At 49.1% G+C, this 23642-nt stretch overlaps 1 protein-coding gene and 1 pseudogene across 9 annotated transcripts in view; one reads left to right on the top strand and one right to left on the bottom strand.

Annotated features, from left to right (window-relative positions):
* Positions 1-23642, top strand: part of TESC (tescalcin) — a 73138-nt gene that overhangs the window by 35027 nt on the left and 14469 nt on the right. For all 9 annotated transcript variants that reach the window (XR_014068450.1, XR_014068451.1, XR_014068449.1 and 6 more), the window contains one exon: positions 7908-7977. Coding sequence is in view for 3 of the 9 variants with exons in the window: in XM_081539711.1 (XP_081395837.1) it covers positions 7908-7977 (70 nt within the window). In the remaining 6 variants the exon portion in view is untranslated. The remainder of the gene's footprint in view (positions 1-7907; positions 7978-23642) is intronic.
* LOC145526346 (non-selective voltage-gated ion channel VDAC3 pseudogene) lies at positions 1887-2714 on the bottom strand (annotated as a pseudogene).

Raw genomic sequence — 23642 nt, 5'->3', positions numbered from 1 at the left:
GGATGGTGGGAGGAGCGAGCCCTGCCCCTGCCAGTGGCTGTTTCGGGAAGTTTTGCCTGAACTGTACACAGTCCCCTGGGCTTCTTGGGTGGTGCAGTGGTAAAGAATCCACCTGCCAGTGCAGGAGACACGGGTTTGATCCCTGGGTCAGGAAGATCCCTTGGACAAGGAAATGGCAACCCACTCCAGTATTCTTGCTTAGGAAATCCCATGGACAGAGGAGCCTGGCGAGTTGCAGTCCATGAAGTCGCAAAGAGTCGGGCACAGCTTAGCGACTGAGCACATACATAGTCCCCAGACACCAGACTTGAGGGCCTTGAACACCAGGATGTTCTGGGAAAAGAGGCGATGTTGCATAGCAGTTAAAGGGGGCGGCGTCTTTGGAGTTGGGGAGACTTGGGGTTGAATCCCAACTCTGCCAATCACAGTTGTGTGCGTGCAGCACCCTCTGAGCTGCACTTTTCAAATGATGTAACAGAGGAGAAGAGTATCTGTTCCCAGGGTGTTTTGAGGAGAAAGTGAGAAGGTACACAGAAGAGCCTAATGTGCATTTCATAAAGCAAGCATGTGGGTGGAAACCCTCTAAATCCTGGAACCCATCAGGTCTAGTCTTAGCTGTGGAAGAAAACAGGACCCATCCACTAAAAATGGTAATTAAAAAAAAAAAGCAAACCTGTATGTGGGTTTTCTGAAACAATTGGGAACGGGGAGAGGAGGAATTGGATGAAGACAATTCAATTGGTAAAGAATCTGCCTGTAATGCAGGAGACCGGCGTTCAATCCCTGGGTTGGGAAGAACCCCTGGAGGAGGGAATGGCGACCACTGCAGTATTCTCACCTGGAGAATTCCATGGACAGAGGAGCCTGGCAGGCTACAGTCCATGGGATCACAAAGAATCCTGTTTTTTAGGGGCTTCTCAGGTGGCACTCGGAGAAGGCAATGGCACCCCACTCCAGTACTCTTGCCTGGAAAATCCCGTGGACGGCGGAGCCTGGTAGGCTGCAGTCCATGGGGTCGCAAAGAGTCGGACACGACTGAGCGACTTCACTTTCACTTTTCACTTTCACGCATTGGAGAAGGAAATGGCAACCCACTCCAGTGTTCTTGCCTGGAGAATCCCAGGGACGGGGGAGCCTGGTGGGCTGCCATCTGTGGGGTCGCACAGAGTCGGACACGACTGAAGTGACTTAGCAGCAGCAGGTGGCTGCTGGTAAAGAACTAGTGGTAAATTAATGGTAAAGAACTGACCTGTTAATGCAGGAGATGTAAGAGATGTGGGCTTGATCCCTGGGTCGGGAACATCCCCTGAAGGAGGAAATGGCAACCTACTCCAGTATTCTTGCCTGGAGAATCCCACAGACAGAGGAGCCTGGCAGGCTACAGTCCATAGGGTCGCAAAGAGTCGGACACGACTGAAGTGACTTAGCTTCAAAAGATACAGTCTTTCATTTATTTACTTATGTTCCAAATGTGATAGGTTGATTTTATTTTACTCTGGTGCAAAACCAAAGATTCCACTACTGCACAGAGACCAGTATGTTACAACTGTGGTCATGAAAAACTGGTGTGGGACATGCAGGACATGATGGACAACAGGAGGGTCAGGTCATCTCCTTTGTACATGACACTACACCATCCTGAGGAACACGTTGAAAATAACACTGTGGAACTGAAAGGTGGCACTGATGTGGCAACCTCTGGGCATGCCTTCAAACACACCTCCCCTTAGGATAGGCTCAGAACGTAGGCTTCAGTGTAGGGAGGATCGGAATTCTTTGGAAGAATAAAAAGTTCATGCTTTTGAAATTTCACAGAAGAATTTTAAGGCCCATACACATTTCTCTTCACCTCCAGGGACAAAGCTGATGCTTTACCCCAAACCACATTAAGCTTCCAGTTCCAATCCCAGCCTGACCTTGTGCCCTCCTGCATTGATGTTCTTTCCGTCAGTTAGAGCTGACAGGGTCAGTTTCCCTCCTGGTCGGAGGGTCTGAGTGTAACCCAGTCCAATCAGGCTGGTGTTATTCACTTGAGCAGAGACAGAAGTTCTAGAGTCCATGATGTACTTAGCAGAGATGCCAAAGTGGGTGGTGTTCCTCTCACCCGTCCACGTGACGTTTGTTAACATTTCAGTCTTGTCACTCGCCTTCCGGTAGATGGACCCTCCAAATGCGTGCCACGGTTCACGTGAGTGTGCAGCTGGAAGTCTGCGGCCTTATAACCCAGGGCAAAATTATTCTGTGACAATTTGGAATCAGCTGTGTCAGAACTCATCTGATAGCAAGTCAACCTTCAAAGGCCAGCCCAGCCCAGCCATAGGTGGTTGGTCTAGAACAATCTGTCAACATGACTGCCAAGACTGAAACAATCCCGTTTATAGGAGGCCTTCAATTTCCTACTCTCTTTCCTGTGTTCAGTACAAATATGTTATTAAGAGTCAGTTTCAATCTTTCAGCCAACTTATTCTCCCAAGCGATTTCTGTCCCAGGAGTATTGTCTGTGTTCCACTCTTGGGTGAAGGTCAGTCCATAGTTACCAACCTTGTGTTTTCCTCTAGGTTGCCTGATGCTTTCCTTGTATCCGTGTAAGCATTAGCAGAAGTAGAAAATTCCACTCCACTATATGACGTGGTTCCCAGATCTATTTTGACCATACTAAATCCATATCCTTTGTTGAAGATATCTTTAGCAGCCTCTCCTAGGTCACAGTAAGTCGGTTACCCCTCTCTCCCACTGGAGATAGGTGCCTGGGGCACCGCTGAAGGTCTTCCAATCCGAGAATGTAGTATATCTTTCCATCTGTTATGTCATCTTTGATTTCTTCCATCAGTGTCTTATAGTTTTTCAGATTACAGGTCTTTTGTATCCTTAGGTAGGTTTATTCCTAGGTATTTATTCTTTCTGGTGCAATGGGATTATTTCCTGAATTTCTCTTTCTGCTTTTACATTGTTAGTGTATAGGAATGCAAATGATTTCTGTGTAACTAATTTTGTATCCTGCAGTTTTACCGAATTCATTGAGCTTTAGTAGTTTTCTGGTAGCATCTTTAGGATTTTCTATGTATAGTATCATGTCATCTGCAAGCAGTGACAGTCTTACTTCTCCTACCAATTTCTGTTCCTTTTGTTTCTTTCTCTTCTCTGATTGCTATAGCTAGGACTTCCAAAACTGTGTTGAATTTAAGTGGTAACAGTGGACATCCCTGTCTTGTTCCTAATCTTAGAGGGAATACTTTCATCTTTTAATCATTGAGAATGATGTTAGCTCTGGGTTTGTCATATATGGGCTTTTTAATGTTGGGGTAAGTCCCCTCTGTGCCCACTTTCGGGAGAATTTTTACCATAAATGGATGTTGAATTTTGTCAAAAGCTTTTTCTGCATTTATTGAGATGATTATATGGTTTTTATTCTTCAGTTTGTTAATGTGGTATATCACCTATTGATTTGAGGATATTGAAGAATCCTTGCATTCCTGGGATAATCCCACTTGGTCATGGTGTGTGTTCCTTTTAATGTATTGTTGGGTTCGATTTGCTAGTATTTTGCTGAGGATTTTTTTTTTTTAAGATTTATTTACTTATTTATTGGCTGTGGTGGGTCTTCATTGCTGCACATAGACTTTCTCTTGTTGCATCAAGCGGGGGTTCCTCTTCTTTGGTGTGGGAACTTCTCATTGTTGCAGAGCACAGGCTCTAGGCGTGCGGGCTTCAGTATTTGCAGCGTGTGGGCTCAGTAGTTGCGGCTCCTGGGCTCTAGAAAGCAGGCTCAGTAGTTGTGGCACATGGGCTTAACAGCTCTGAGGCATGTGGGATCTTCCAGGACCAGGGATTGAACTGATATCCTTTGTGTTAGGTTCTTAACCACTGGACCACAGGGAAGCCCTGTTGAAGATTTTTGCATCTATGTTCATCAGTGATACCTATAATTTTCTTTTTGTGTGTGATGTCTTTGTCTGATTTTGGTATTGGGGTGATAGTGGCCTCGTGGAATGAGCTTGGGAGTATTCCTTCCTCTGCAATTTTTTGGAAGGATTTCAAAAGTATAAGTGGTAACTCTTCTCTAAACATTTGATAGAATTTGCTTGTGAAGCCATCTAGTCTTGGACTTTTGTTTGTTGGAAGATTTTTAATCACAGTTGCAATTTCAGTACTTGTAATTTGTCTGTTCATATTTTCTATTTCTCCATGGTTCAGTCTTGGAAGGTTGTACCTTTCTAAGAATTTGTCCAAGAGAGTGCTTTAGCAGTCCAGGGGTTAAGGCTGCGCACGTCCACAGTGTAGTGTGCGGGTTCAATCCCTGGTCAGGGAACTAAGATCCCACATGCCATGCCGGGCCGCACAGCCAAAACAAAACCAATAAATACATAAATAGTCTTTAAAAAAATTAGTTTTTTCTAGGTTGTCCGTTTTATTGACTTAACAGTTGTTATAGTAGTCTCTTATGATGCTTTGTAGCAAACACTCTATTCCAACAACACAAGAGAAGACTCTACACGTGGACATCACCAGATGGTCAACACTGAAATCAGACTGATTATATTCTTTGCAGCCAAAGATGGAGAAGCTCTATACAGTCAGCAAAAACAAGACCGGGAGCAGACTGTGGCTCAGATCATGAACTGCTTATTGCCAAATTCAGACTTAAATTGAAGAAAGTAGGGAAAACCACTAGTCCATTCAGGTATGACCTAGATCAAATCCCTTATGAGTATACAGTGGAAGTGAGAAATAGATTTAAGGGACTAGACCTGATAGACAGAGTGCCTGATGAACTATGGACAGAGGTTCGTGACATTGTACAGGAGACAGGGATCAAGACAATCCCCATGGAAAAGAAATGCAAAAAAGCAAAATGGCTGTCTGAGGAGGCCTTACAGATAGCTAGGAAGAGAAGAGAAGCAAAAAGCAAAGGAGAAAAGGAAAGATATTCCCATCTGAATGCAGAGTTCCAAAGAATAGCAAGGAGAGATAAGAAAGCCTTCCTCAGTGATCAGTGCAAAGAAATGGAGGAAAACAACAGATTGGGAAAGACTAGAGATCTCTTCAAGAAAATTAGAGATACCAAAGGAACATTTCATGCAAAGATAGGCTCGATAAAGGACAGAAATGGTATGGACCTAACAGAAGCAGAAGATATTAAGAAGAGGTGGCAAGAAAACACAGAAGAACTGTACAAAAAAGATCTTCACGACCCAGATAATCATGATGGTGTGATCACTCACCTAGAGCCAGACATCCTGGAATGTGAAGTCAAGTGGGCCTTAGAAAGCATCACTACGAACAAAGCTAGTGGAGGTGATGGAATTCCAGTTGAGCTATTTCAAATCCTCAAAGGTGATGCTGTGAAAGTGCTGCACTCGATATGCCAGCAAATTTGGAAAAGTCAGCAGTGGCCACAGGACTGGAAAAGGTCAGTTTTCGTTCCAATCCCAAAGAAAGGCAATGCCAAAGAATGCTCAAACTACCGCACAATTGCACTCATCTCACACGCTAGTAAAGGAATGCTCAAAATTCTCCAAGCCAGGCTTCAGCAATACGTGCACTGTGAACTTCCAGATGTTCAAGCTGGTTTTAGAAAAGGCAGAGGAACCAGAGATCAAATTGCCAATATCCGCTGGATCATTGAAAAAGCAAGAGAGTTCCAGAAAAACATCTATTTCTGCTTTATTGACTATGCCAAAGCCTTTGACTGTGTGGATCACAATAAACTGTGGAAAATTCTTCAAGAGATGGGAATACCAGACCATCTGACCTGTCTCTTGAGAAACCTGTATGCAAGTCAGGAAGCAACAGTTAGAACTGGACATGGAACAACAGACTGGTTCCAAATAGGAAAAGGAGTACGTCAAGGCTGTATATTGTCACCCTGCTTATTTAACTTCTATGCAGAGTACATCATGAGAAACGCTGGGCTGGAAGAAACACAAGCTGGAATCAAGATTGCCGGGAGAAATATCAATAACCTCAGATATGCAGATGACACCACCCTTATGGCAGAAAGTGAAGAAGAACTAAAGAGCCTCTTGATGAAGGTGAAAGAGGAGAGTGAAAAAGTTGGCTTAAAGCTCAACGTTCAGAAGACTAAGATCATGGCATCTGGTCCCATCACTTCATGGGAAATAGATGGGGAAACAGTGGAAACAGTGTCAGAGTTTATTTTTTTGGGCTCCAGAATCACTGCTGATGGTGATTGCAGCCATGAAATTAAAATACGCTTACTCCTTGGAAGGAAGGTTATGGCCAACCTAGATGGCATATTTAAAAGCAGAGACATTACTTTGCCAACAAAAGTCCATCTAGTCAAGGCTATGGTTTTTCCAGTGGTCATGTATGGATGTGAGAGTTGGATGGTGAAGAAAGCTGAGCGCCGAAGAATTGATGCTTTTGAACTGTGGTGTTGGAGAAGACTCTTGAGAGTCCCTTGGACTGCAAGGAGATCCAATCAATTCATCCTAAAAGAGATCAATCCTGGGTGTTCATTGGAAGGTCTGATGTTGAAGCTGAAGCTCCAATACTTTGGCCACCTCATGTGAAGGGTTGACTCATTGGAAAAGACCCTAATGCTGGGTAGGATTGGGGGAAGGAGGAGAAGGGGACGACAGAGGATGAGATGGTTGGATGGCATCACCGACTTGATGGACTTGGGTTTGGGTAGACTCCGGGAGTTGGTGATGGACAGAGAGGCCTGGCGTGCTGCAATTCATGGGGTCGAAAAGAGTCGGACATGACTGAGCGACTGAACTGAACTATGATGCTTTGTATTTCTGTGATGTCCATCGTAACTTCTCACTTTTCATTTTATTGATTTGAGGCCTCTCCCTTGTTTTCTTGATGAGTCTGCCTAAAGGTGTGTCAATTTTCTTTACCTTTTCGAAGAACCAGCTTTGAGTTTCTTTGATCTTTTATTTTGTTTTCTGGGTCTCTGCTTCATTTATTGCTGCTCTGATCCTTATGATTTCTTCTTCTAACTTTGGGTTTTGTCTGTTCTTTCTCTGGTTGCTCCAGGTGTAAGGTTAGGCTGTTTATTTGAGATTTTTCCTGTTTCCTGAGGTACCATTGTATTGCTATAAACTTCTGTCTTAGAACTGCTTTTGCTGCATCCCATAGATTTTGGATCATTGTGTTTTCATGGTCATCTATCTCTAGGTGTTTTTTGATTTTGTCTTTGATTCCTTTTGTGATTTATTTAATTTTGCATATGAGATGGATATTCACTAAACTTAAACGTGGTCACCGTTTCACTCGCTGTGTGAGTCAAATCATTATGCAGTACACCTTAAACGTCTCCAGTGCTGTACATCAATTATACCTCAAACCGGAAGGGAAAAAAGTGAAACAGTTGAGGTTATGTAAATACATTGCCCACAGCAGCAATGATCAAAAGTCTCTTTCTTCTCCTTCAACTTCCCTCGCTTTTACCAGATTCTCTATACTCTTCTCACTACAGGTCTCCCCCGAATCACTTCCAGCACCAGCCTGAACCATCTCGCCCTCCCCTCCTCCTCTGTTTCTTAATACGTGACACACGAAGCCCCTTTCTCATCGGGGAAGACACCCATCTTCAGGCGTGGGAGGGGAGAAAGCCAGACAAGCCAATACGATCTCGTTAACGAGCTGAGGAAGGAGAGGGTGACCTGGTTCACAGTCGTCCTGTTCCCCAGGAGTTGTTATTAGTAGTAATGGTCTTATTGCTGAGGGGTCAGAGCCAGTAACCCCAGAGCTGTGCTACCGGGAGGAATGGCAAACCCTTTCTCTGCTTCTTCATCCCACACTCAGTTTTGCCTTGGGGGGATACGGCCCGAGAATGAACCAAACAGGAGGGTGGGAATGAGGGTCCAGCCTGCCTCCTGCAGCTCTGAGTTCAGAGGTCAGTGATGCCTTTTCTTTCTTTTTTTTTCCTCCCGCAGTCTCATCAGACCAGATTGAGCAGCTCCACCGGAGGTTTAAGCAGCTGAGCGGAGACCAGCCCACCATTCGGTAAGACGGGCAGCTGGGTGTAGGCGTCGGGCAGGGCCGAGGTCCTTGGGGAGGTCCCTTTCCATATATCTCTTCGCCTGAGTGCTGGCTGGCTCTTCTGGAGCCCCTGAATGGCCCCATTTCCTGAGACAAACTTGTAGCTCCCTCAGTGCTTTGGGTCCCTTCTAGACAAGATGTCCTCAACTGGGAGGGAAAGAACCCCACCTGGTTCTAACTGGGGTTAGAAGATTATAACTGGAGGGAAGACAAAGGAGATGAAAAGCTGGTCGGTCAGCCACTTTACCCTGACTTCCCTGGAACCCCAGACACATAAGGCGGGCCTGTCAAATGGCAGGATCATGCCCAGTGCTGGGCACCCCGAGATGAATCGGTTGCGGTGTGTCTCAATTCAAGGGTTGAATGCTGTCACAAGGGTCTCTCGACTCTGCTTCCTCTGGTTGGTAGTTTCAGCCTCAGACAAGATGGTGGGCAGCAGCCACGGATTTCTGTCAAGGAAAACCACCATTTTATGTCATGTTATTTCATGTGAATCTCGTAGAAGGTGGGTGGTTTAACTTTTCTGAGGAGGAATGCCTTGGACTGTGTGTCTCCTCCCGGGAGAGAGTGTTCTGTCTTGGGTGGTGGCCATGTCATTTCAAACCAGGCTGTGAGAGGCCCTTGTCAATGAGTTGATCCGACTTGGTGAGGAAGACTCTTCGAACTGAACCATAGCAGGCAGTTTCCAACATAAAGTGAATGCTGTCCTGCCACAAACTATCTAACAGATGCAGTTTCCTAAAATAGGCATGCAGAGTCTCAAGGTTACAGACTTGGAACTTTAAACCTTTTAGTAGTTCAGGAAAGCGCCTTGTTTTCTTAGTAAGTAGACTTAAAATTGACCCAAGTTTTAATGGAAAACAACATGTAAATACTCTCTACTTTGTCTCATCTGTCTAAACAAAGGCATGCTGTTAATCCAGTGCGTCATCGTCTCAAGAGCATCCGTTTCCAGAGCTCAGAGTCTGGTGGTCTCAAGGTTCTGGGGGCCATGGGTCTTGATTCGATCATATCCAAGGCAGAAGTAAATTAAATCAGGGCTGACTTTTTTTATTTTGTAAGCTTTATTTATTCACTTATGATTCTGCTGGGTCTTTGTTGCTGTGTGGGCTTTCTCTGGGGCCTCTGGTTGCACCAATCGGGGACTACCCTTTATTGCAATGCTCGGGCTTCTCATTGTGGTGGCTACTCTAGTTGCAGACCTCAGGCTCTAGGCGCGCGGGCTTCAGTAGTTGTCTTGCGGGCTCTTGTGCTCTGGCTCAGTAGTTGTGCCACACACAGCATTTGGGATCGTCCCAGACCAGGGATCAAACCTGTGTCCCCTGCATTGGCAGGCAGGCAGATTCTTAACCATTGGACCACCAGGGAAGCCTAGGACTGGCTTCTTGAATTCTACACAGTAGACAGTAAAGCATCTGCCTGCAATGCAGGAGACCTGGCTTTGATTCCTAAGTCAGGAAGATCCCCTAGAGAAGGAAATTGCAACCCACTCCAGTACTCTTGCCTAGAAAATCCCATGGATGCAGGAGCCTGGTGGTCCATGGGGTTGCAAAGAGTCGGACATGACTGAGCTTTCCTTTCCTTTACTCACTAAGCCCAGTGAAGTGCCCACCAGAAGATCCCCTGGCTTCCTATGGGGTCACATGCCCAAGGCTGAGCCAATCACTGTGGCCAAGGGTTGAAATGCAAACTGTTTTTTCCTCGGAGCTGTGAGTGAGTGGGATGGGGTCACCTGCCAAGGACAGGGGTGGAGGGTGGGGTGGTCTCCCAGGGAAAGGTGGGCTTCCTTGGACCAGGGGCTGAGGAATGGATGCAGGTGAGAACATCTCAGCTGTGCAGGTCTCAGGTGAGGTGGCACAGGTACACCTGGATGTTGGAACATGGAAGTGTCAAGGGCATCCTCCGTTTCTTTAGAAGTTCATGGCGCATGCTCTGTGCCATGCAGGCAGTACTTGTGCTTGGGGGACAGGACCACCATGCAGCTCTTGATTGGGGGTGTAATGGCAGAACCCCCTTTCTCAAGATGATTTTCCAGCATGCTGTGCCCCCAGCCTGTCACAAGCTGCCCTGGGCTGCTTGTTGTTATGTGTCTGGGGTCCATGGATCTTGGCTTGGTGAGAGACCTCAGGTTCCAATTCCCCACGTGTATACTTTTCAGACTTGAGGGAAGCAGAGGCAAAAACACAGGCTTGGGAAACAAATCGTATTTGAAACATCTGTGTCCCTGGTTGGTTGACTTTGGGTTAGTTGCTGTGTTTCTCTGAGCCTGTCTCCTCCATAAAGTGAGCATGGTCATTTGGGATTTGATTTGAGCATTAAAGATGAGCAGACACACATGGTACGTTTCTGTTCTGAACTGGGTTCCTTGGCATTTGGCAAACAGGACTGTCATCATTCCACCATTGGTGAGGTCATGAGGACGCACCCTGATATGTCCAAGCAGTGGCCCTTGATCCTCAGGCTGGAGTGGAGGTGGGGAGGGAAGGTGCTGTGTGAGCAGGAAGCCCCCTCCCACTTTGAGGCTCCAGCTTTGGAGCTCAGACTGTGTTGCCCAGCAACCCCTCATGGGCTTTTCCGAGGATATACTGATGCATTGAGCTCTACACTGGTTCTCTCTTTTTTTTTTTTATTATAGTATAGTCAATTTACAATGTTGTATTAATTTCTGCTGTACAGAAAGTGATTCAGTTTTACCTATATATACTCGTTTTTATCCATTATGATTTATTTCAGGATATTGAATATAGTTTCCTGTGCTATACAGTAGGACCATGTTATTTATCCATTATTTTTTTGTTGAAGTATAGTTGGCATACAGTATTGTGCTAATTTCTGCTGTACAGCAGAGTGACTCCGTTATACACATGTATAGATTCTTTTTTATGGTCTTTTCCGTTACGTTTTATCCCAGGAGATTGGATGTAGTTCCTTGTGCTATATAGTAGGACCTTGTTGTTTATCCATTCTAAATGTAATAGTTTCCATCTACTAACGCAAACTCCTACTCCATCCCTCCCCCAGCCCTCTCCCCCTTGGCACCCACAAGTCTGTAAGTCTGTTTCTATTTTGTAGATAGGTTCATTTGTGCCATGCTTTGGATTCCACGTATAAGTGGTACCATATGGTATTTGTCTTTCTCTTCCTAACTTCACTTACTGTGAGGATCTCGAGTTGCATCCATGTTGCTGCAAATGGCGTTATTTCGTTCTTTTTTATGGCTGAGTAATACTCCATTGTGTATGTGTCCCACATCTTCTTTATCCATTCCTCTGGCGATGGGCATTTGGTTTGCTTCTGTGTCTTGGCTATTGTAAACAGTGCTGCAGTGAACACTGGGGTGCATGCATCTTTTTGAATTATGGTTTTCTCCAGACATATGCCCAGGAGTGGGATTGCCGGATCATATGGTAGTTTTGTTTTTAGTTTAAGGAATCTCAGCGTTGTTTTCCATAGTGGTTGCACCAATTTACATTCCCACCAACACTGTAGGAGGGTTCCCTTTTCTCCACACCCTCTCCAGCATTTGTTAATTGTAGACTTTTTAATGACAACATTCTGACTGGTGTGAGGTGATACCTCATTGTAGTTTTGATTTGCATTTCTCTCATTAGTAATTCTGACCCTCTTTTCATGTGCCTGCTGGCCATCTGTATATCTTCTTTGGAGAAATGTCTGTTTAGGCTTTCTGCCCCTTTTTAATTGGGTTGTTTTGTTGTTGTTGTTGAGTTGTATGAACTGTTTGTATATATAAGCCCTTGTCAGTCGCATCATTTGCAAATATTTTCTCCTAATCTGTAGATTGTCTTTTCCTTTTTAAAAAATAGTTTTCTTTGCTGTACAAAAGCTTGTCAGTTTAAATATTTCCTATTTGTTTGCTTTTATTTGTATTGACTTGGGAGACTGACAAAAAAAAGTTGGTATGATTTTTATGTCAGAGAATATTTTGACCCCCTTGGTGAGGTTGGCCTTGCCTAGCACCTGGGGATGCACCCATTTTGCCCTCCAGGCTTGAATAGGTGGAGGCTGCACCCCTCCCCCAAGTGCTGAGCCATCCAAGTGCAGCCTCCCACTTCCCACACCTTATAGGTCAAGCTAGGACATGGGAAAGTTTGAACTGGTGGCTCTGCCTGCCACCCTGCCCCCCACTTACCTATCTCTTGCACAGCCACCCCCAGGAGCACCATATGCATTGCCCTTCCCAGCCCTGCCCTCAAGTAAGCCCTGAGTATGTCTACCTGGACCCAGCAAGTAGCCACTGCTCCCTAGCCCTGAGGGCTGCCCAGTCAATATCATGTCCATGCTCTTTAGCCGGGGTCCGCCACGGTCTTCAGTTGCTGGACTTTGCTTTGTTGAGGTCTCAGTGTGGACACCACCTCCTCCAAGACACCCTCCTGCCCCCTGCATCCCCACAGACCCCTCCTGGGGGTGTCCCAACCCACAGATCCTTCCTGGGGCTGCCCCAGCCCACAGATCCCTCCTGTGGGGTGCCCCAGCCTAGCATTTGCAGCACAGAATTGTAACTGCCCCTCCTTCAGCCACCCCCACCCCTTCTAACAGACGGTCAGCCCCTTAGGGGACAGAAACTGGATCTCTTCCTTTGGTTCTGGTACTGAGTCCAGGGCTCATAACAGGATAGATGCTCTGGGAGTAGCTGATTGAATGAGCGGATGAATGAGAGAGCAATGAAGTGAGGAACAAGTGAATGAGCACACTGACTGCAAGAGTTCTCTGTAATGCATCAAGCATGGTATACATGACATCCATTGTTATTAATAGCCCTTCCTTCACAGGGTTTACATATTTGTGATAAAAGCATTTACCTGGGGGTCTGGCACATGGAAACGGTTCACAGATAGTAAGCTCTTATTATTTCCAGCATGCTTTGTGCCGCACAGTCTTTAACGTGTGCCTTATACGACCCCATAGGTAGGGGAAGGAACACCTACTCTCCTCATCTGAGACATGGGAAAGTGAGGCTCAGAGAGGTCACATACCTGGCCCCTGGTCACGCAGCTCACAAGTGGAGGAGCTGGGACTCAAGCCTGGTCCTGAGATCCCTCTGTAAGGAAGCTGGGAGCCTGGCTGTGACTTGCGAGTGTCCAGTAAGGACCTCAGTCTCCCTGCTCTGCTCTCTGAGGACCCTCCGCCCTGACATCCTGGGATAAGGGCATCATTACCGACACCGCAACCCCTGCTCCAGTGTCTGCAGCCTCTGCTGGGCAGGCAGTGTCAGCTGCACACGGTGACAAGCCAGCCCGGCCTTCAGGAAGGAGGTGACACCACCTGACCGCAGCGCTAGTGCAAACAGGCCTGCAGGAGGGGCCCCCTCCCGGCCCCTGGAGCTGCTCCACCTGATCCTCATCCACCCTCCAGGCCTGGAGAAGGGCGTGGGGGTAGCTTTTCCGGTCCTCCTAGGCTTTCCTGCACATCCTCCCTGGGCAGAAGGGTTGAGCGGCCCGGACAGTGTTCTGGCCCCCAGTCTGCCACCTGTTTCCTGTGTGACCCCAGGCTGAGCCTTCAACCTCTCTGATCTTTGGGCACGTTCAGGAGGCCTTGCTGGGATTTTGGAGCATGGAAAGAAGCTTTGTTTCTTTAGTGTCGAGATTTGTGAAAGTCATCAACCAGGGTCCCCTGAGGGTGGCCCCCAGCACCCCAGTCTGGGAGGGGTGTGGGTTGCAGGCCCCTCAGCCCCCTCCTTTGAGAGTGAAGGGGCCTGGACTTTTGAATATCACAGTGCAAAAGGCCCCATTCACACCTGCAGCTTTTATACATAGACTTGTAAGTTACGTCTAAAAGCTTAACGAAGAATCGTGTCTCTGAATTTATGACTTTAATAAGTTGAGAGTAGCTTTAAAAAAATTCCAGAGGGTAAAAACTGCCAAAATTGATTTTAATTTTGTTGTTGTTGTTTATTTGGCTGTACCGAGTCTTGGTTGTGGCATGTGGGATCTAGTTCCCTGACCAGGGATGGAACCCAGGCTCCCTGCGTGTGGAGCACAGAGTCCCAACCGCTAGAGCACCAAGGAAGTCCCAAGAATTGACTTTAGTTTTCACCCCCACTTCCTACCATGTCTGGTCATGTTCCCTCTTTTGCTGGAGATCATGTAAGGACATCCAGCGGTGGGTTTACCCTGAGGCTTTCCAAGTCAGGGCCCCACTCTGTATGGGTTCCATTCTGCATGGGTTTCTTACAAGGCCCAGCACTTGATTTTTTTTTTTTCAATTCCCAATGCTGCATTCTTTTTCTTTAAGAAGAGCCCCCAGGTTATATGTGTTTCAGGATCCCCCAAACCTGAGTCCACCTTGATCACAAAGCACTTTGTTCTAAGGGATCTTGGTGAAAAATGCATGATAGAAAAGGTTCCTCTGACTCGTTTATCGAGCACCTACTACACAGAGACTTCTGTCCTCAAAAGCTCTCCTTCTAGAAGGAAGACCCTCCATGAGCAAGCTCATTAAACAATACTGATTTTAGACAATACAAGAATGGCTTCTTGTACTTTTTATCCCTTTAGTAGGGTCCCTTAGGTGTCAGATGTTTTAAACAGCAGCCTTCTACTTCCCGATAGCATTCTGGCAGGCTCTCCAACCCCTAGAAATAGATGCAATAGAATCCTTCAAACATAGTGATGCAGGCCAGGAGGGCGCCTGATTAGATAGACATGCACAAAAATATTTTTAGATGCATGTTGGACACATCACATATGGAGTGATTCCTGGGATGAACGTGACCACAGACGTACATGAGGAAGAGAAAGGACGTAGTTGCCCACTGCCAGCACCACCAGAGCCCCAAGCAGCGTTCTGATGGACTTGATCCCCGGAGCCAGCAAAGTCCCAACCTCAGGGCTTGTTCTACACCCCTTGGCAGTGCCTCCCATCGCTTTACCAAGTGAGAGGTTAGCTTGGTGTCAGAAGCTGCCATTAGCTGTATGGTCTTAAGGGTCTCGGGGACCCTCTGAAGTTCACATCATTACCCCATTTGACAGGTCAAGAAACTGAGGCTAAGAAGGTTAAGGTCCCACAGCTTAATGTTGCGGGAAGGTTAAGGGCTGGCTGTTGGAATAACCAGAGCCCGGGAGCACTGTGATCACATCACTTTTCTCCAAATTAAGTCGCTTATTTTTCATTTTCTAGATTTCACACACAAGTCATAGCATATAGTATTTATCTTTCTCTGACTTACTTGAAAATGGCAAAGTTTCATCTTTTTATGGCTAATATTCCATTACACACACACACACACACACACACACACACACACACACACACACACACACACACACACACACACACACACACACACACACACACACACACACACACACACACACACACACACACACACACACACACACACACTCCTTCTTTATCCATGTGTCTGTCGACAGACTATTCGGTGGCTTCCATATCTTGGTTATTGTAAATAATGGTGCTGTGAACATGGGGGTATATGTGTCTTTTGAAGTCACTTTTTAACCCAGTTACTTTGCTTTTTAACCTGTCAAGTAGCTAAAGATTTACTTTAAAAAAAAAAGTACACATGAGAGTGAAAGAATTGAGGCCCTGCTTAGATCACGAGGCTGTTTCATGGTCAGAATTGACCGTATTCCAGGAGGAAACCGGGCTTCCCTGATAGCTCATTTGGTAAAGAATCCACCTGCAATGCAGGGACCCTGGTTTGATTCCTGGGTAGGAAAGATCCACTGGAGAAGGGATAGGCTACCCACTCCAGTATTCTTGGGCTTCCCTGGTGGCTCAGCTGGTAAAGAATCTGCCCGCAATGCAGGAGACCTGGGTTGGATCCCTGGGTTGGGAAGATCCCCTGGAGAAGGGAAAGGCTACCCACTCCAGTATTCTGGCCTGGAGAATCCATGGACAGTATAGTCCGTGGGGTCACAAAGAGTCGACTGAGCACCTTTCACTCAGGAGGTAACCAGACCTCCCTTTAAAGGCTCAGCTGAGACGATGCACATTCACTTAGAAAGACTTGCAGTTACTTGTAAAACTATCCAGGAAATATTGGGTGGGAGTGGCCCTGGGGCTCCCACACCTGCTCAGGTGAGCGGGTGAGGGCAGATATGAGAACGGGAGCCATGAAGATGTCAGCTTGGTGTGAAAGCTGCCCAGGTGTCCCCCAGAGCGGGAAGAAGCTTTCTAAGTGGTCTTAGATATATTAGTGGGGACTTAGATATATATTAGTGGGGTCTTAGATATATTAGTGCTGACTCACATAAAAAGGTTTTTTTAAAAAATGAGATTCTTTTCCCAGGATGATAAATACTTGACCCAGTCGTTGCTTTACAGAAGCAGGTGTTAGGACCTTCTGTGGTGGGTTCTAGTGCTGAGGACACCAAATGAGAAGTGAAGCTCCCTCTGCCCCGGGGGACTAGAGGGGAGCTCTGTTGAGGTGCACATGTGAGTGTGAGCGAGGTAACTAGCATATAAGCTCATGATATACGATGATGGAGGAAGGAAACGGGGCAGATGGTGCATCCTTGGGACCGCCATAGGGAGAAGGACCTGGGGACAGGTGGTCAGTGCAGGCCCCTCTGAGGTGGCTGCTCTGGGGACCAGAGAAGGGGCCAGTGTGTGGAGGGAAGAGGGAAGGATGCTCCAGGCAGAGGTGGGACCGAGCTTCATCAGCCCAAGTGATGAGAGGACTGGCCGGTTGGGGCAGATCACAGAGGCCGGACTTGTCCATAGGAAGGACCCGAAATAGAAGACTCAGCCTAGGCTCAAGATAACACGTGGATGCTAACTGCCCAGTTTGTATCTGTGGCTGGGCCATCTCCTCTGAACCGCAGCCACTGCCCGTCCCTTAGATGTTCTTGCGGCTTTTCACACTAGCCCCCATCATCCTCCCAGGTTGCCTTCATCTCTCACCATCCTCCCCACTTCCTGGATCTGCTACTCCTGTTCACTGCCCCACCCTCATAGAGACCCACAGTGATGCATGGAGGGTTGCAGGGGGGTTGCAGGGGGAGCCTTTGAAAATGGCACCTCTCTGCTCCAAAGGTTCACTTTGCCAAGTAAAATAAAGTAACAGCTGCCTGAAATGTCTCCAGACATCGCCAAGAGTCCCCTGGGGTGGAGCAGTCATCTCCTGCAGGTCTGTGCTCACGTGTCCCCTTCACTCCGAGGCCTTCCCTGACGAGCAGATCCTCATACCCCACCACCCCTCTGACCCCCTGACCTTTTTTTTTAGTCCTTTTGTTCCAGCTGCATGGATGTTCTTGCTGTTCCCGCCTCAGGGCTCCAGCACACACCCTTCCTTCTTTCTAGAACACTCTTCCTCAGAGCAGAGTTTCTATTGACTGGGTCATTTTTATTTTAGTATGTATTTAAAAAAAAATATATTTATTTAATTTTATTTATTTTTGCCTGTGCCAGATCTTAGTTGCTGCATGCAGGCTTTTCTCTAGTTGCCTCGAGCAGAGGCTACTCTCTAGTTGCAGACCATGAGCTGCTCATTGGGGTGGCTTTTCTGGTTGTGGGGCACAGGCTCTAGGCATTCAGGCTTCAGTAGTTGCGGTTCCTTGGCTCCAAAGCACAGACTCATTAGTTGTGGTGGACGGGCTTAGTTGCTCCGAGGCATGTGGGATTTTCCTGGATCAGGGACGGAACCTGTGTCTCCTGTGCTGGCAGATGGATTCTTTACCACTGAGCTACCAGGGAAGCCCAGAGCTAGAGCAGCCTTGCTAGGGGCAGGGTGGGGTTAGGATGTATTATTGCAGGATGTTGGGCAGCGTCCCTGGCTTCCTGGAGCACCTTTTCCTGGTGTGACAACCAGAAATGTCTCCGGACCTCACCAAGAGTCCCCTGGGGGGGAGCAGTCGCCTCTTGCAGGTCTTTGCTCGCATGTCCCCTTTACTCCGAGGCCTTCCTTGACCAGCCCACGGGGACTTCACCAACTCTCTGCGGTCTCATCCATTCCCACTGCTCGGTGTGTCTGCAAAGCGCTTGTTGCTGCCTTGAAAGTTCCATTTTCTGTCTCTATTGTTTCCCCCACTGAAATCCCAGGAGGGATTGTGTCTGTCCCATCACTGCTGAAGCCAGCACCCAGAACAGGGGCTGGCTGGCACCTGGAAGGTGCTGGAATACCTGTCACTCCCGCTGGAATGAGTACTCCGTGACAGGTGTTGAGGGGTGGCCGGTCCCAGGTGTGAAGCAGGCAGGAGGAGGGAGGAAGCCTGTGGGGGAGGAATCACTTTGCTGATGGTGCCTCAGCATTTGAAAGACACATTTGCCTGGGGCCAAGGGGCCAGGGCCTTCTGGCCAGAATCTTTTGTGCAAAGACGTCAGTAAAGAACCCACCTGCAGTACAGGAGACGCAGGTTCGATACTGGGTCGGGAAGATCCCCTGGAGGAGGGCATGGTAGTCCACTCTAGTATTTTTGCCTGGGAAATCCCATGGGCAGAGGAGCCTGGCAGGCTACAAGCCACGGGGTCACAAAGAGCTGGACACGACCGAGCAACTGAGCACTATTGTGTGCCAGACGGACGTCGTCGTGTGGACAGGAGAACCACTCAAGGTGTGTCGGGAATTCTTGGTGCTTCTCACACTTGAACTTGCACAGGAATGCTGGCAGTCGTGGTGAAACGGGGGTTCTGATTCAGGGGGTCTGGGCGCGGCTGAGATTCTGCATTTCTCACAAGCTCCCAAGTGATGCTGCTGCTGGTCTAGGTGCTGTGCTCTGAGTGGCTCTGAGCGTTTCCCAGGAAGACATGTGCTGGATGGGGCGTGCCCCCTCCTGCACGAGCCCCGTGGGGCCCGCATTTCCCCACCGTTTAACCGTCACAAGTGAATACTGAGTGTAGGGGGTAGGGCCGGGAGTGTGGGGCCGGGAGTGTGGGGCTGGCGGCCCGCACAGGAGAGAGCCCGGTGGCCTGCCTTGATGGGGGAAGCCCTGGACCAGCACAGAGCAGGGAGGCCGGGGCCTCAGGCGGAGAAGCCTCCCCAGACCTGCAGCGAGAACTTTGCACTTGAGCTGAGCCTCAAGGCCACCGGAAACCAAGCCACACCAGGAGGCAGGAGGAAGTGCCCCGCCCACCCTACTCCGCGGTTTTCAGTCTTTCCTTCCCCTGTGGGTGCTTGCCTTGCTCTCTTTTGGGTCCCGAATGGGGCCTCTTGAGGCTGGGTGGGAGCAGATGCCCCAGGAAGGTCTCTTGTTCTCTCTTTGAAAAAGAAACATACTGAACTGGAAGGAAGTAGCGAGTGTGAGAAAGTGCATGGGGTGGCGAGTGCCAGATGCAAAGCTCTCCTCCTAGCTGTGTGACTATAGCTTGGTCACTTCAACTCTCTGGGCCTCATTTTCTCGCTTGTAAGATGGAGGTCATTGACCTCGCCCATCATTGGGATACAGGGGTGATTGAACATGCCTGAGCTCACAGAGCGCTCAGCCTGGCCTGGGAGGATACAGGGGGGCCTCATGGGGGAGAGTTTAAAACCCACCAGAGGTGTGAGCCCCGGGGCCGCTTGTGGGCAGACCCTTCCCGCTGGTCACTGGGGCAGCATCGCTGGACCACGGGCCACAGTGTGTCAGCTCCTGCCCCCATGCGGTGCCCTGCCCCCAGTCCTGGGCTCTGGGTGATACAGGGCAGTTCCCATAGGTGGTGGGGAGGCCTTGGGCTGAGCTGGTTCAACCACCCTGATGGGCACCTCAGGGCTTGAGGGAGAAAAGGAAATGAGACCGAAACTGGCCTTTACAGGACTGTAGAGTCAGAACCCGCTTTTTACCACGATCCCCAGGATTTGTGTGCAAGTCTGTGTTTGAGAAGTGCCAAAATTCCCATTTGGGGGGCAGAGGGGTCGCACCACATGGCTTGCAGAATCTTCTTAGTTCTTCAACCAGGAATTGAACCTGGGGCCATGACAGTGAAAGCGCTGAGTCCTAACCACTGGACTGCAGGGAACTCAGAAAATTCTCTGCTTGCACCAGGCAGTTCTCCTGTCCACATACCTTTGTGCAAAAGATCCTTGCAGGAAAGTCCTGGTCTTGTCCCCTTCCTTGCCCTCAGATAAATGCCTCTTTCAATGTCCTAAACTGAAGTTCGCCTTTCCCTGCCTCTGGGCTCAAGGCCTGCAACTCAACTTGTTGAAGAAGGAGGTTGGCAGATAGCCCAGAAGTGCCCACAGCCTCCCCAGGACCAGAGAGAACTCAGGAGAAGTTCCTCCAGGACTGGGCGTCCATATTCTAAGTCGGGGCATTGTTCTCAGCAGTAAGATATTTCTTCACCTCTCTGCCTCAGTTTCCTCATCTGTAAGGTGGGAATACGTTCCTGCTTTTGTAACGTAAAGCTCTCAGAACAGTACCTGACCCCTGGGGTGTCTGTAGAGGGTTAGCTGCTGCTGTTAGCACCATCGTCGTTTTCAAACGAACTCACTGCGTGTCATACGTTATGCTAACAGCACCTTGTGTGTGTGTGTCCGACTCTTTGTGACCCCATGGACTGTAGCCCACCAGGCTCCTCTGTCCATGGAATTCTCCAGGCAGGAATACTGGAGTGGGTTGCTGTACCCTCCTCCCCGGGATCTTCTCAACTCAGGGATCGAACCCCCATCTCTTATGTCTCCTGCATTGGCAGGCAGGTTCTTTACCACTAGTGCCACCTGGGGAGCCCAGTAGCACCTTACGTGTGTTTATCTCACCTAATCATCTCATTAACCCCATGATGCTGCCTGGATATTTCCATGATCCCCATTTTATAGATGAGAAATTAAGACTCTGGGGTCTGCAGTGCCTCAACCAGGGCGTGTGGCTGGTCAGGGGCAGAGCCTGGACTGGCTCCAGGTGTGCTTAACTTCACTTCTGCTTTGATATGGGGTGTGTGTGTGTATGTGTGTGGAGGGTGCTGCTTGGTCTGTACCCAGTTCACAGATGAGGAAACTGAGGCTGGGAGCATCAGTAAGGTGGCCATGGTGAGGGAGGGTGGTTCTGGCTTATGGAGAAAGGCAGCTAGGATTCAAAGACACCTGCACAGACCTGCTGGGGGCTGTGAGGCCAGGATCCGGCAACACTGTGTCCCCAGCTCGATTCCTGGCATCTGCCTCCCCTCTGGCAGTGGGCAGCCAGACCTCTCTTCGGTTGTTCATTTTCTTCTCTAGATGCTCAGTCGCACAGTTGGGTTCTTTGAGGTCCTCCTGCCTCTGTCCTCCTCCTGAGACATTGCCCTCCCATGTCAGCCCGGGGCCCCGCTACCTTTTGTGGGATCTCCTGGTGCCAGGGGCCCTGCTGGTGTGTCCCTCCTTGCCACCTTAACAAGCACGCGGACCTGTTTTCTCCCAGTCCCTTTAGAACCTGCAGCATCCTCTGTTTTGGCCTCTGTTCCCTCCTAGGGAATCAGCTAGACGCACTTCCCCGGTGTATCCCTGAATGCAGTCCTTCCAGCAGCCCCGGGACAAAGCTCCACTGAGAGCCCCTACCTGGGCTCCGCAGGGCAGAGCAGAGCAGAGTTGTGATGCTCTGCAAGGATCTGCGAACCGGGGGTGCCTCAGGGTGCTGAAGGGTGGGGACGCTGGAGAGAGGGGCGGGGCCTGGGGCCAATGCCCCGCCCATACCCAATGCCCCGCCCCCGCCGACCTTCCCTTCTGCTCCGCGGTCCCTTGCGCATGCTCGGTGCGTGCGCTGCCTCCACTTGTGCAAGGCCTTGAGGATGTGATGCTCTGGAAATGCAAGGTCCGTCCTCATGCTCTCGGGCACCTGAAAGCCTCCATTCGTGGAGCCCTCGCTCCTCACAGGACGCCGTGCATGCTGTGTTCCAGACTTCCTCCCAGGCATACTCGCCACAACCCTCTGAGGCTCCTGAGTGCAGAGGAGCAAGCCGGAGCCTCAGAGAAGCCAAGTCGCTTGTTCCAGGTGGCAGAGCTGGTAGAACCCCAGTGTGATTCCAGAGGCTGTGCCCACTTCGTAGATGAGGAGACTGAGGCTGAGGAAGGGTTGACAGTTACCAAGACCGGCCAAGAAAGCCAAAGAGGGCTTGGGGTCTCGTGCTGACGAGCCATGCAGCAGCTGCTGACTTCCTGTCCTTTCTCCCCACGTCCCCTCTCAGACTCCACATAGTCCCTTTGACTTGAGCTGTTCCCATCCCAGGGGCTCTGGGTTTTCCGTCTGTTTGCTCCTGTCCTTGCATCTCACTCAACGGGTGCCGTGCCAGAGCAGCGCGGACTGTCAGGTGTGTGAAGAACAGTGACGGGGACAGTGAGACGATCTTTCACAAGCTGAAACACACCCATGACCCCAAACCCAGAGCAAGGGCAGAGCGTGCTCGGCCCCAGGCCTCATGCTCTCTCGTAGTGACCAACCCCAGAGGTAGTGAACCTGACTCTGATCTGCAAAGGTTAGCGCCTCACTTTTTGAGCTCTGTATTGATGAAGCCACGGTGCGGTGGTTCTTTGCTTTCTAGTTTTAAATAAATATTTTAGGGATATTTTAAACAGGCTTGCTCACGCTTGTGCTCAGTTGCTTTAGTCGTGTCTGACGCTTTGCAGCCCCATGGCCTGTAGCCCGCCAGGCTCCTCTGTCCATGGGATTTCCCAGGCAAGAACACTGGAGTGGGTTGCCATGCCCTCCTCCGGGGAAGGGAGTGGCGGGGTGGGGTCTTTCTGACCCAGGGATCAAACCTGTGCCTCCTGCATTGCAGGCAGATTTTTCAACCACTGAGCCACCTGGGAAGCTCTTAAAACAGCCTGATTGAGATATAATTCACATGTTATACAATTCATCCACTTAAAGTCTACAGTCAATATTAGAAAATTTTCATCGCTGCTGAAGGAAACCTTGTGTCTACTAGCTGTCAACTGTCCCCCAGTCCCTGGCACCCACCAGTCTGCTTTCTGTCTCTGTGGATTTGCTTATTCTGGACATCTCATATATTAGTACATAGACTCACACACTGTGTGTCTTTTTGTGTCTGGCTGCTTTCACTTAGCATCTTGCTCTCAAAGTTCATCTCCATTGTAGCGTGGGTCAGCACTGCAATCCTTTTTATGGCTGAATAATATTCCATTGCTGTGGGCCAGCTGCTCTGAGTGGGTTGTCTTCAGAACTGGGCCCTCAGGATTCTAAAGTGTTGGCATCCATTGATGCTGGCTCCTGAGTTTGGCCAGATGCTGCAAGCAAATGAAGCTGGGAGCGCTGAGTGGTGGGGAGAGGTGCAAGACAGCTCGGAGAGGGAGAGAACACGGAGGTGTCTGGGCCCTGGGTATGTCCTGCTTCTCCTCTCTGAGCCTCAGCCTCCCCATCTGATGGGGGCAGGACAGGGCTCAGCTGTGTGATTACAGAACTTCCCAGCTCTGGTGGTGCGGAATGCCCCGTGTATGTGGCACTTCCTCCTCCTCAGCATGGCTTGGTTCTAGCTTCAAGCCCTAAATCTGAGGGCCCCTGGACGTTCTCCTTTTAAGTGGCTAATATCCTCCCAGCTTCCCCAAGCTGGGTCTGCCCCCTTATTTCCCGGGATTACCAGCCTGTGTCCTGGGCCCCTTTCAAGGCCACTGCCTGTGGAAATCCACAGAGCAGAAGAAAAAATGAGCAGAACACAAGTCCGAGAACAAAGGACAGCCTTATGCAGGAAGGTCAGGCAGGTAGGGACTTACCTGCCTCCATGCCTGCAAACTCACAGCCTCTGAG

This window comes from Giraffa tippelskirchi, chromosome 11 (assembly GCF_054371585.1).
Source record: "Giraffa tippelskirchi isolate mGirTip1 chromosome 11, T2T-mGirTip1v1.2.pri, whole genome shotgun sequence".
NCBI classification, from domain to species: Eukaryota; Metazoa; Chordata; class Mammalia; order Artiodactyla; family Giraffidae; genus Giraffa; species Giraffa tippelskirchi.
The sequence above is the reverse complement of the archived record's forward strand: the minus strand, read 5'-3'. Positions and strand labels throughout refer to the sequence as shown.